This window comes from Leptosomus discolor, chromosome 3, assembly GCF_034619465.1.
Source record: "Leptosomus discolor isolate bLepDis1 chromosome 3, bLepDis1.hap2, whole genome shotgun sequence".
Taxonomy (NCBI): Eukaryota; Metazoa; Chordata; class Aves; order Leptosomiformes; family Leptosomidae; genus Leptosomus; species Leptosomus discolor.
The window spans coordinates 77,554,105-77,566,307 of NC_141393.1; the positions used below are offsets into that span (position 1 = coordinate 77,554,105).

General features: G+C 39.2%; 1 protein-coding gene across 2 annotated transcripts in view; it reads right to left on the reverse strand.

Annotated features, from left to right (window-relative positions):
• Window positions 1–280: 280 nt before the first annotated feature.
• The window catches only part of SLC30A7 (solute carrier family 30 member 7), a 30,165-nt gene continuing 18,242 nt past the window's right edge, over window positions 281–12,203 (reverse strand). For both annotated transcript variants that reach the window (XM_086463501.1, XM_086463500.1), the window contains exons 9-11: window positions 3,878–3,968; window positions 2,718–2,867; window positions 281–902 (exon numbers count right to left, since the gene is read on the reverse strand). In XM_086463501.1, coding sequence (XP_086319627.1) covers window positions 855–902; window positions 2,718–2,867; window positions 3,878–3,968 — 289 coding nt within the window. In that variant the 3' untranslated portion in view covers window positions 281–854. The remainder of the gene's footprint in view (window positions 903–2,717; window positions 2,868–3,877; window positions 3,969–12,203) is intronic.

Consider the following 12,203-nt stretch of genomic DNA (forward strand, 5'->3'; position numbering starts at 1 on the left):
CTTCCCTCAGCTGCCTGTTGTTTCAATGACTATGAACATGAGCAGCATCATATAATGTCTCGTTACTCTCAACAGTATGAAGACACTAAGAATTGCAGTTAAATCTAGTACTTTGACTAAAATGATTTCCACAAAGTATGTGCAATAAAATATCCAGCTGGTTTTAGAAGTAAGTCTCTTCACAACAGCTTTGCCTTTTACATTTGGAATTTTTCTGTCTGTTTGGTAAGATGCAAGTGTAAGGGGAGTCTAACGTCTACAGCTATGCAAGTACACAAACACACCCCCCCCCCCCGTACACCACTAGTAAATAATAAGACTGCGTACAAGGTATTTGTAAAAGTAATAAAACCCTTTGATGCTCCATATTTATGCTGGCAAATACCTCTCCTGATATAAAAGGCACTTTGAAAACCCAATATGGTTTGGTTCATTAAGTTTGCAAAGTACAAACAATTGTACAAACATACAATTATACTGAAGCATGTCAGCCATTGTGACATTATCTACAAAACAAGTTTCCGACTGTTGATAACACTGGTTTTATGGGAATGAGCAGTGGTTTCAGCAGCTTTACTGAAGACACAACAGGGTTTCCAGTACCACAATCTTAGTAAGTAAAAAACCCCTCAAAAACTTACAAGTTTAGGGGCCACAAAAAGACAAGACCAGAAGTCTGTAACATTCATTCAATATTTACTCCTTAGAAGTGAACTCCATCCATAGCCCAAGGGCAGAAATCCATTCAGTCAATTCCAGAACAGCGGTGGAGGCAGGCTCTGTCTTGAGAAGTACGTTGTTATACCGTTACAGTACGGAAAACTTTGGTCCAACAGCACAATTTCAGAAATTCACTACATGGCTGCGACATCAATCTGTATGTAAAGCTGCCTTACTCCTGCCTACAGGGAAAAAAAACAGAGTTAAAAAAAACCCTGTAAAGCCAAAGCAATTTAACTGTCCTGAACAGCAGTGCACATCTGTGAGTGACCTAGCAAAAATCTCAGTATCTTATTTTCCTGTAATTCACCTCCCACATTTAGCTCATCATTCACTGAGACACTGGCAAGTCTGAAACCTACAGACTGAGAGCTCTGTATGAACACATCGTCCTTCGCGCAGTCAAGCGCACACAGGTAATTACCCAGGAACATTAGCTCTGCTACATTGGCTTTTCTGATTGATCCCAAATACCCACCATACGTGAAGCCGCACAAAAGCGATTCTTTCTTTCCTACAAGTTTTACCTCCTGAAAAGCAAGCTGCTCGAGGAGCCGTCAGTTTAAAACGGAGCTAAGCACAGGAGCGTAACGTGGGATGTGTTGTTCAAACCAGTTCTACACCAAGATTTTAGCAAGAAACACAACGGCTACAGTGAATTTACATGACATCATGACACACTAAACTTTAGGTAAAGGTATGCGAACTGTACAAAAGCATTTCTCTCCTCAGAAGTCCTATTAAACCAGGCTCAGATGGACTTGCTTAGTTTTATCATCATTCAGTATAAAACAGCATTAAAAAAAATAACCATTCAGTCATTTCTTTTAACCCGAGTGGAGGCCAGCAACGATGTTGTGATGGTTACTGGTTATGCAATGTGATCCTGAAGCATTAGGCTGATCGCTGCTAAGGATCAGATTGTCTTCAACTATCATCAACTTGCTTTTAGCTCAGTTGAGTGGCAAAACCAACTATCAATTATATTAAGATTAACGAGGGCCAGTATTACCGAGGAGAAAAATCTCTACTTGCTCCAACCGTTCCTCCACTTACTACCATAAGTCAGAGAAGAAAAATAATAGACCTTGTTCTCCCAATTCCCTTCCTAGACACACGGCTCTTGATACCTGCACAGCTACAAAACAGCTGAAGAGCTAAAGACACAAAATGCAATCCTTCAGAGACTTGGGATGTAAAATTAGTTTTAATGTAACAGAATGCTCTGCATAGTCCTTCCCAAAAAATATCCTTTAGTTTCAAACTACATAGTCTGCAGAATAAGCCAAGCAGACTGATTCCTACCTACTCAATAACCTACAGGTATGTGATGGAACATCTCAAAAAGGACCAACTTTATTGATAGTTTGAATTTAAGATATTTGTAACAAATCCTCCTTCCTAAGTCTCTAACATGAAACCAAGTATGTGTGTTCATTTTTTTTGGGTTCCCCATGACTGACTACTTTAAAATTCCTTAAACTTTAAGGAGCTCAAAAGAATTCAGGCACTCAGGCAGCACGCTGTAGGGCTGGCTGGCTTCAGTGGTGTTTCTCCTGAGAGACCAGAAACTGAGTATGCACTAAAACCCAAACATCTCTAGAGGGACAGAAATGAATGACAAATACAGCATCAGCACAGTGAAAACCTTAAGTAGGTCCGGTCTGTGGTCGGAAGCCCTATCTTGAGGGAAGCCTCATCTATTTTCTTGGTTCCTCATAGGTCAATATAGGGTTTCGACTTAATTTGATACACCTCAGACAACTACAGCTGTTATTTCCATTAAGGGGAATCAAAAACTAATGCAGAGAGGTACAGCAGTCCCATCACACTACTGAGTGTTTTGGAATTGTTCTACACAGCTGGAGCAGAGAAGCTTTTCAAAACACTGATCCCAAACCCAGAAACATTTAACTTTTCTTGGTAAGAATTACAATGTCACATCACATGACAGGCACTTTACACTTTGAGATGTAATTTCCACTGAAGAGACATACCTGAGTAAAAATGTTGTGAGTCTGGCTTAGAATCCACCTTCCATCAGCATCAGGGGCTACTAATAATTTCAAAGTCCCTATGTAAACGTCAGTACAGAGGGTCCAGAAATGTGGGTCGTGTAAACTGTAAACTCCTTGCAACTGCTGCACCTACAAATATAGGCAAATTTTAAGCAACATATTTCAGACAATGTTCGTCTGTACTACATTTGCTACGAAAGATTTTACGAAAATATTGTAAAAGACGATGCATTCTTTTACTTCTAGCTCACTGTGCAATTTGTGGTATTTTGCTTAAATTCCTCATTACTATCCCCGTAATTGTAAGGAAGGTGAAAACACAGATTGTACGTAGGTGTCATGATTTGGTACCTTGCTCCATTTACATCCTACGTACATTTTACTGAAACCACTTCTGAAAAGTGGTGTCCAAGAGCGTCACAGTCATTAAATTTGAGAGGACATTCAATTAAAACAGCCATTTCTGCAACTGAATTTTCTCATAAAACAACCTGTAGAGAGATTCTATCTATTAACAGAAATACGTTACTATTTCTGTAAATGTTGTGTGAGGGCTTAAGGTTGTCCTGTCAAACCCCTTCTTCCTCTGTCCAGTTTTAGCAAACCCTCCACATGATGATTATAGTCCTGTAACTCCCTGAGGAAAGACAGCACTCCTACAAGTGCTTGGTAGTAACTTTGCAAAGGCACTCCAATGCTCAGGCCATGACACAGTAACAGGTGAGTTAAACAGGAGTACCAGGAGAGGTCAAAGCCACAGTAATCTACATATTCTCATGAATACACTTCCAACTACTCCACCTCACTTCACTAAGAACCAGATTTTGAGGGAGACAAAAACTGAACAAAACAGAAAAACATTATGCACTTTGCATCAGCACAAAGTACTTTTAGAGGAAAAGCTTCAGGATCTACTTTTCTAAACCAACATGGCACGTTTTAAAACACAAGCTGAGTTGAAGCTACATACAATTTAGGACTTCAGAAAGGTAAGAATCAAACTGGTACCTCCATTTGTACAATCTAAGGAACCTTTCACAGGCATTACTGGGAAAACGTCACAAAATATCCTCACACACACAGCTGAGGCTCATTCAGTCAGCAGCTTGAGCTGAAGCAAACACGGCCTAAGAGCTCACCCGCTGGTAGCACTGAGGCAGGACATTTTCCAGAGAAGGAGGAGTTCGCTGCATCAGAATTCCAATGGATTCTTTTAAAAGTGGAACAATACTGGAAAGGAAAAAGGGAGTTAGCTACTATTACATTTTCAAAAGATGCAGAACGAAGAGCAACAGAACATTCCTTAATGCTCTTGAAGAATTTTTCTTTCGTTATTTCACCAGAAGCTGAGAAACTTACCAGGAAAACCTGCTACAGAAAATAAAAGGATTGACAAAATTGCTATGGTGTCTTAACTAAAGGCAAGATTACTTCTCCCCCAGATTTTCCACAGAGACAACTGGTGGACATTCACAAAAATTTAATAGTTAATCATGGGATTTGAGATGAAATCTCTTAGTGTCTTAAAAGGTATATGATAAAGCAGCTGAGAACTATAGCTCAAACCCAAAACCTACTTCAATGGCAATCACTCATAACCAACCATTAAAATATGCAATTGGAATGGTTTTTGCTTTTGTGTTTGGCTGAAGGCATATTTTTCGTATGAACTAAGATAAAAATGGGGAGATCATAAAGCAAAATTAGTATGGACCAGTCCAGCTACAACAAAGTTATTCTGTCAGAAACAGACAACTTAGCATATTCTTAAAGTGAACTAAGTGTAGGGTCTCATACAAACTCCAGGATTAAACATTTGGAAGCAATTAGAGGTACCCTCCCGGCCAAATGGTCTTGTTTGATCAGCAAACCAAGAACATATTTAATACCTTTTTTTATTACTTCCACACATACACACTTTTTTTTTTTTTTTTTTTTAAATAAAACCAGGTACCAGTAAGCCCATCCACCCTGAAGCTACCACCAAAAATTCATACTCTCACTAAGTATTCAGTATGGTGATTTTTTGTTTGGGAGAAGTGCATCATCTCCGGCTCAGCAGAGCATCCTAAAATCTGAGAGGATGACAAATACCTGTAGCCCAATACTAAAACTTAAATAGCAATCTAATTTCAAGAGCGTATAAGTCACCTAACACTCTAGACCAGAAGTGACATTTCAGAAACTGTAAACGGAATTTCAGTGTTCAGCACTGGCATCACAGCTGGAGTACCTAGAGTGACGGGATAAAAAGCATTCAGAAAACATTTGTAAGAGATTAATTGGGCCGTCTGTTAAAGGAAACCGCAGCAGCTTTGTTTAAAAATCTCATGATGTAGAAGGCACTGCACAGACCAGCTGCGTACCTGCAGATGGTGAACAGCATGACCAACCATTCCTTTCCGTTTTTAAGGGGATGTACATGGAAGCAGCGCTGGCTGGTCGACTGCTCAGCTCGCTCCTTGGCTAATCCTTAGCCAGGGGTGGGAGGGAGGTAGAGAGTGCATGACTCTTGTCTAATGAACCCCTGGAAAAACAATCACCCTAAAATTAAGCCTCCTTGCAGGCACGCTGGTTATCCCAGCCAAATTCACTGCCTGATGCACTCCACCACGTGGCCTCACCCAGTTGCGCTGCTACCAAGGAATCGGTTCAGAAATAGGAAGAAGCAATTAAGGGCAGGCAGGAGTTGCCTGAACTGGACCTGTCGCCAAGACAATTAAACATTTAGCAATGCAGTAAGCATCATTCTGTCTAAAGGAAGCTTAATTGGAGTGTCACGTTCTACAGACTGTGGATTACAGAAGTTTAGGGAAAAAGGTCCTCTTATCAATGGACCCATCTCACTAAATAATGTCCATGTCACAAGCATTACATCAAAGGGTGCTGGAGCTGCCAAAACACTCCATTGCTGAATTGATTTCAGTTTAACTCACTATTTAAAATGCAGGTTTGCTTCTTAATAAAAACCTTGAAAGACCAATACATCAGTTCAGGATGCAAACTGAATACAAGATTTTTGAACACTGACTCTATGCCCATAAATTGAACAAGGCCCCTGTAACATCGGCATCCAAAGGCTTCAAAAAACGCACACGTACAGGCTGCACATTTTTCCCAGGCAAAGGACTAAAGAAATGGAGAATGTAGGAGCGAGCCTTTTTATTGGAACATACCACGAGAGTGAAAAAAAAATCCATTAAAGAAATCTAACCAAAAAAATGTCTGATTTGCCCAGCTAACTTACATTATTTGATAAAGCTGATGTACATTATCTGATGCAATGGAAATGAATGGGCAAGTAGGAGATTTAAGACTAGCAGGTTGGGCACGTTCACACATTCCAAAAAAAGGATTTGGTCAGTGAAACTGGTTGACTCATTCTGGAACAGGATGCACACTGAAAAGAGGAAGTTAAAACCCCATTAGAGAGCTCTTCAGCAAAAAAGGCATTTAAAATTAAGATCTGCTTCGTTCTGAGAATGTTGTTGCCCAAGAAACTGATCTTCCAAGGTTAAGTCTATGCAATCAGCAGGGTGTGTACAAGCATCAAAGACTGTCTCTCCCTGCCAGGCAATGGGGTGCAGTTTTAAGCAGCATGTACTGGAAGTGTTACCTCAAAATCAACTAATATACAGAAAGGTGAATGGGGGAAAAACACCCCGCTGCTGGTATAGGTGGTACTGCTTAAAAGGTAGTCTCCCTGCTGGCAAGATTTCACCTATTCATGTTTTTGTAATGGCTCGACACTAAAGCTTTAAGAGAGAAACCCCCTGTGCAAGTTTTTGGCAATAATGCTATCCAAGTTATGCTTTTATCAAGACCTCACAAGAAAGCTAAAGCCATGGCATTTAACTGAAACAGCCTCATCTTAAAAGTCTAAAGAACAGAGGTAAATCAGGATGTGGCTTAACACTGCAGGTGAAAGTTGAAGCATATCCCAGGTGACACCTCCCTCCTCTTAGACACGGTGTTCAGCTACAGATTTATCTTTTGCAAAGCTGAAAAGGCCATGACAGCAGCAATGACACAACACACCCTCACAGAAGCCCATAGATGCATCTCTAGATCCAAAGGGACACTAGCTTACAAGGTAGTCTTTTATTGCAAGCCAAACTAACATGACAAACTATAGAATCCAGTTTTCTGGTGTCTCAGGTTTTCCATTGTCTCATGCATATTACTCAAATACAAAACCTTTAATTAAAAACCAAAACTCCACACAGTATGCTCTTTTCTCAAATACTAACTAAAAACCAGTATTACTTCATCGCCAGGAGGCACTAGAAATATTAGTTCCATCTCATGTGACTGAAGAAAACACTAGGAAAGATGACAATACCAAACAGGCTGAAAATGTGGCTAGAGAATTTGACCAAGCTTTCCTTTTTTTGAGGGGTTAGTCATTAATGCAAAATACACGTGGCTGTCTCTGCAGCAACTATTGCACTGGTACTTCCCCTTTTTTTTCTTAATTTACAAAAAGATTACTGAGGAAAACAAATAATGCTGAATTCTCACCAAGTGGCATGTTTTTCACACATAAGCAGTCTGTAAGCTTTGCTGCTAAAGCAGACAATTTTCCCATGGTCTCTGATTATCAAGCCTTTAATCTAAAATATGACACTCTTTTACAAGGCAACGGAATTTGAAAGAGGTGCTAACCCACAACAAGACTTGGGACACAAACATCTCCTCTACAAAAGCCATAATAGCAAGAGCAGCTCACGTGTGTGAAGCGAATTAGCAGCACATCACACTTTCACATATACTGTAACAGAGGAAGTGAAAGGTGTTCAAACAGATAACACCTACTGACATAAATCTGATAAATCCACTACTACACACGGCTTGATTAACAATGAGGAGTGAAAGCATGAGACTTTCAATCAACTTGCATCACATTCAGCTAATACTCATCCCCCTCCAGTCCCATCCTGTTTACGCCGCTGTTTCTGCGGGCACAGCTAGCAAGACTCCGGCATTGTCATGATCTTGGGCAGCAAGGCTGAAAACAGCTCTGGGGTAAAGAACCCTTGACACAGTCACTGTACTCAGAGCACAGCGGGAAATTCATTTAGTACTCCCAACACTATAGAAAACAGAGGATGCTTGTGACAGGTTTTGTAGAAGGTAAACAAACATTGCTAAGACTCAAGACCAGCTGAGGTTCTTCAAATACTACAGCTGAAAACCTACGGCCAGGTTTCAAAATATTTTTTTTCCAGCCACCATCCAAATCTGCAGTGCCAAGAGCGTCAGCCTATTTCAGAACCTTAATAAAATCTTTCAATTAGGCAATGGCAATTTCAACCAGACTGCAGGCTTTGCTCAAGACCAGGATCAGAGGTTTAACACTTACTTTTCCCACTTTAAATTGTCTCTTCTAACACTGAAGTACACTGACTCTCAAGCAAGGCTGGCAGGTACCATTACACTGTAAATAAAGGCAGCGCATGCCATCTAGCAAGGATGGCTCAAAACAACACCAACGACAAGCATGCCAGCTTGGGGGAGTTTTGCTACAGGACATTCCTTCTGAATCTTAGCGAATGCAGCACCTGATTTAAAAAATTAATTTTTTATATTGTTCTGCCCCAAACATTGTAGGCACGTACCCCAAACGTTACAGGCGTGCCCTCCCCCAAAGCTCGCATTCAAGCGGCTCCAACTATGTAAAAATGATGTAACCCATGCAAGCAACTTCACTAAATGACTGAAGTAAATTGCCTCATTTCTTTGACCACATAATAAGTAGCCTGCATGCTCTATCCCAGCTGGTATCATATTTAGTCTACGGTGCCTTTCTAGAAACATGTGGCTCTAATAGTGGTTTCGGACAAAGTTCTTGCTTTATACTAGAGTTGTGGCTTTTGCTTGATGACTAATTTCACATAGCCAATTGAAATCCTAAAATTGCTTCAACATTTTAGAGTAAGACTTAGAATCCTAAGGCTAAAAAATAAACGAACATTTAGTTTTAAATATTAAAAGCAATTTAGAAACTTGAGAAATTTGTTATTGATTCAGGCACATTAAATTAGGAGGAAAACACTTTGGAAAAACCTTGAGGAGTGGCAACCTGAACACCTATGAAATAGCCAGGCTTTCTTTAAAAAAAAAAAAACAAACAACAAACAACCAAGACCTCAAACAAAATGCTAGTAAACCAGACTCATCTATTTTAAGCATGTCCTATTCGTGCTTCGTAAGTAAATGGACACTTGCATGAGATAGTAGAGAAAGTAATCAAAGAAAGATTCATCAGATACTAGTTGTACAGGAACTCTCAAGAGCTACAACCCCCCCCCCCGCCCCCATCCACTCCAGCTTCACCCTTCAGAAACGGCCGTAGATTTATGACGCTGGAATTTTAAAAGATGACAGGATATAGCCCTCCAGTTGAGAAACCACAAACTACTAAGCCCTCTGCTTGTTAAGGCTCAACAGATCAATCCATAGGTGGAGAAAACACAACTTTCTACAGCAAGTAAAAGCACAATAAAATTTGCAAAGCTGAAAGTATCTGACTTTGTGCCTTTGCCTCTATCTCAGAACACCGGGCTATTTTTCTGCCTCCAAAAAATGTAAACTTTAAAGCTTGAGATGTAATAGCTACTAACAATATTTCTCTGTAATCCTACTGAAGACAGATTTTACTGGAATGTAGACAGTCATAGTCTACTAAAGGAAAGTGGCTGAACTTACCTCTCTATACTCTAGTAAGAGCTATCCAAGTTCTGCTTCTGCTAAGCTTAGAAGTGTATTTATTTGTCAGTGAGAACAACCTCTGATGAATCTCAGACATGAATTTCACTGTACAGCCAGAATGTTCTGTGCTAACTCACGAGCAGTCAGGCAGAGAACATATCACCTTAGAACAGCCTTAGTGAAGGATCACAGGAGCAACACAGAGCAACCATATCAGTAGCTGACAATTTGCACTAATTAGAGATGTTGTCTACAGGAAGGCTCAACCATTTGAATTAAAAGCACTGCTTCACTTCACTGAAGAGGTGTTGCTCAACCCTTCATGCATCTGCACAAGACAAAACAGGTTACAAATTAGAGGCTGTACAGCTTTATATTGCAATGAGAAGTTTTTCAGTCATCCTATACAGATATTTTTGTGATTTCTTTTGGTAGAGTGTTGCCATCATTTCAGAAGACTGAACAGAACAGAAGACCCACTAATAGGAGCAGGCAAGACTCAAGTAAATCAGAGCAAGCTGCCTAACAGCGAAGCAAGCAAACACTCAACATAAAATGAATGAACAGTTACTTCATCTAGACACAAGCAATCTTGGATTAAGAGCAATGATCCCCCTCTGCACTCACATGCAACTGCTTTGATATTCTACTGGCTTATTAGACATAGTTCCACGGAAGGGAGTAAGGATTTGTGTTCTGCATTTATTCCCTCTTTGGACAGGTAAGTATCCCAGACGGAATACAGTCTAAAAAAAAAAAAAAAAATAGAGCCTGGATCAAACCTACCCCCTACCCATGCCCTGCACATTCTATAAGTTAAACTCAGACCATTAAACAATAACTTGGAGGATACATGATTGCAGCTGAATCATTACCAGGTTAAGTGGCATATGCACATTTCATACCAAAAAAAGGGGGGGGGGGCAAAAAAAAAAAAAGCTTCATTAAATCCTCAAACAACTAAAAATGTACCAAGTATTAAACACTAAATACACTGATTACATAGTAATTTCTTAATTTTTGTTTTTCATGTAACCTTTTTTTTGAAAATTTCCTTGCTAATAAAGCAAGCTATTAAAATGCTCCTCAAAGAGTCTCATAAGCCAATAAAGGCATCTTATCACCATCACCTCATTCAGCTTTTTATCTCAAACATTAACTGCACACAAAGAATCAAAACCATTACCTTTACAGTTTAAGTAAATTAAAGCAAATTCTATACAGCTTATGCCCTTGCCTGATACTTTTGGACTACATAAGATGTTCTACACACATCCCTAAAATGTATGCATTTTGTATTTAAAATCTAATGACCTGTATGAACACAGTATCATCAGACTTCCAACAAAAACACAGCTTACTGTGATGGCATAAACAAACTACAACAGCTACTTAATCACCTTAAAGTACACTAAAAATTGTAAGTGCACAACGATACACCTATTTTGATTAAATATTTACTTGGACATGCAAAGTGTAACATACTAATGCAGATTTACTGGCATATATTTTAAAATTAAACTATGTTTAATCATTAGTTTCAGGAAAACTATGAAATTGAATTGCAAATTATTTATTTTCATAAAATGTGAGAAAGTTCAGAGATAATTATTTTCAATTTCAAGAAAATTTCAATACATACTCAGTTAATGAAGCAGCTAGAGTTGAGAACCTGAAAGTTCTTGGTGGTAGATTTGTTAGTCCACTATACTCATTTGCTTACTTCAAGAAAGTAAGAGCAGAATTCCATGTGTTTTCATAACTACTATTGCACATCCAGTAAGGGATACCAAATGCAACATCTGTTATTCTTCCATTTTAATCTAATTACTTTTCTAGATTACTTTGTATTACTTGCATCGTAGTATCTTTACAGGATATAAAAGCCACAAGTTTGTTACACCACAGCACCACGTTAACGCGTTGCTTAGATCTTCCTATGACAACTGCTCATCAGGCCAAAACCCATGCCAATGTCATTTGTTAGACAGAATGGGTTCTCACTAGTCTTAAGATCACGTACCTAATTACTGTCACACCATTATCTCTGCTCCTCCTGCACCTATTACCACAAGAATTCCTCTTTTAAACACATATACCTAAAGCTCAGCATCAGAAAATAAACCTGGTTTTGTTGAAAACAATTCGGATGTGTTTCTGAATACTTATTTCCAATACTACCCATCATACTGCAAGAATAGAATCCTTCCCAAACCCCAACAGCAACAGTGTCCAGACTGTTCAGCTGGTTAAGAAAACTACTTTTTGAAGTCAGGAATCCAAAGACTTCATTCAAGGTACCTTATACTGCTTCCAAGAATGTTGTTTATCCTACAGAAGACTCCTCTCTCAACTTTACATCTACAACTCTGTCCTAATTCATCTCTATATGAGCTCATTCCAGCTGGAAAGCCTTCTAACCACTTAGACTGAAGACACATCCAAAGTGATACTGTAATCTAGACAGGTCTGAGGATCCTTCCCTTAGAGGAGAAAGCCACCAACCAACATAAGTAAAAATTAATTTACCAGTTTGTATTTTATTGGGAATTTCCAACTTATGAAAACAATTTGCTCAATGTCTACTTTATTTTCATATACAGCCAGCAGGGTTTCTAGAGTGTAACATTCAGAATAGCACACCCTCTTTATTTAAAAATTAACAGAACAGATTCAAGTCTGGACAGCTCTCCCACCACGACTTCAGATTTACACTCGTCTAGCCACCTGCAGTATCACAACTGTCTCCTAAGA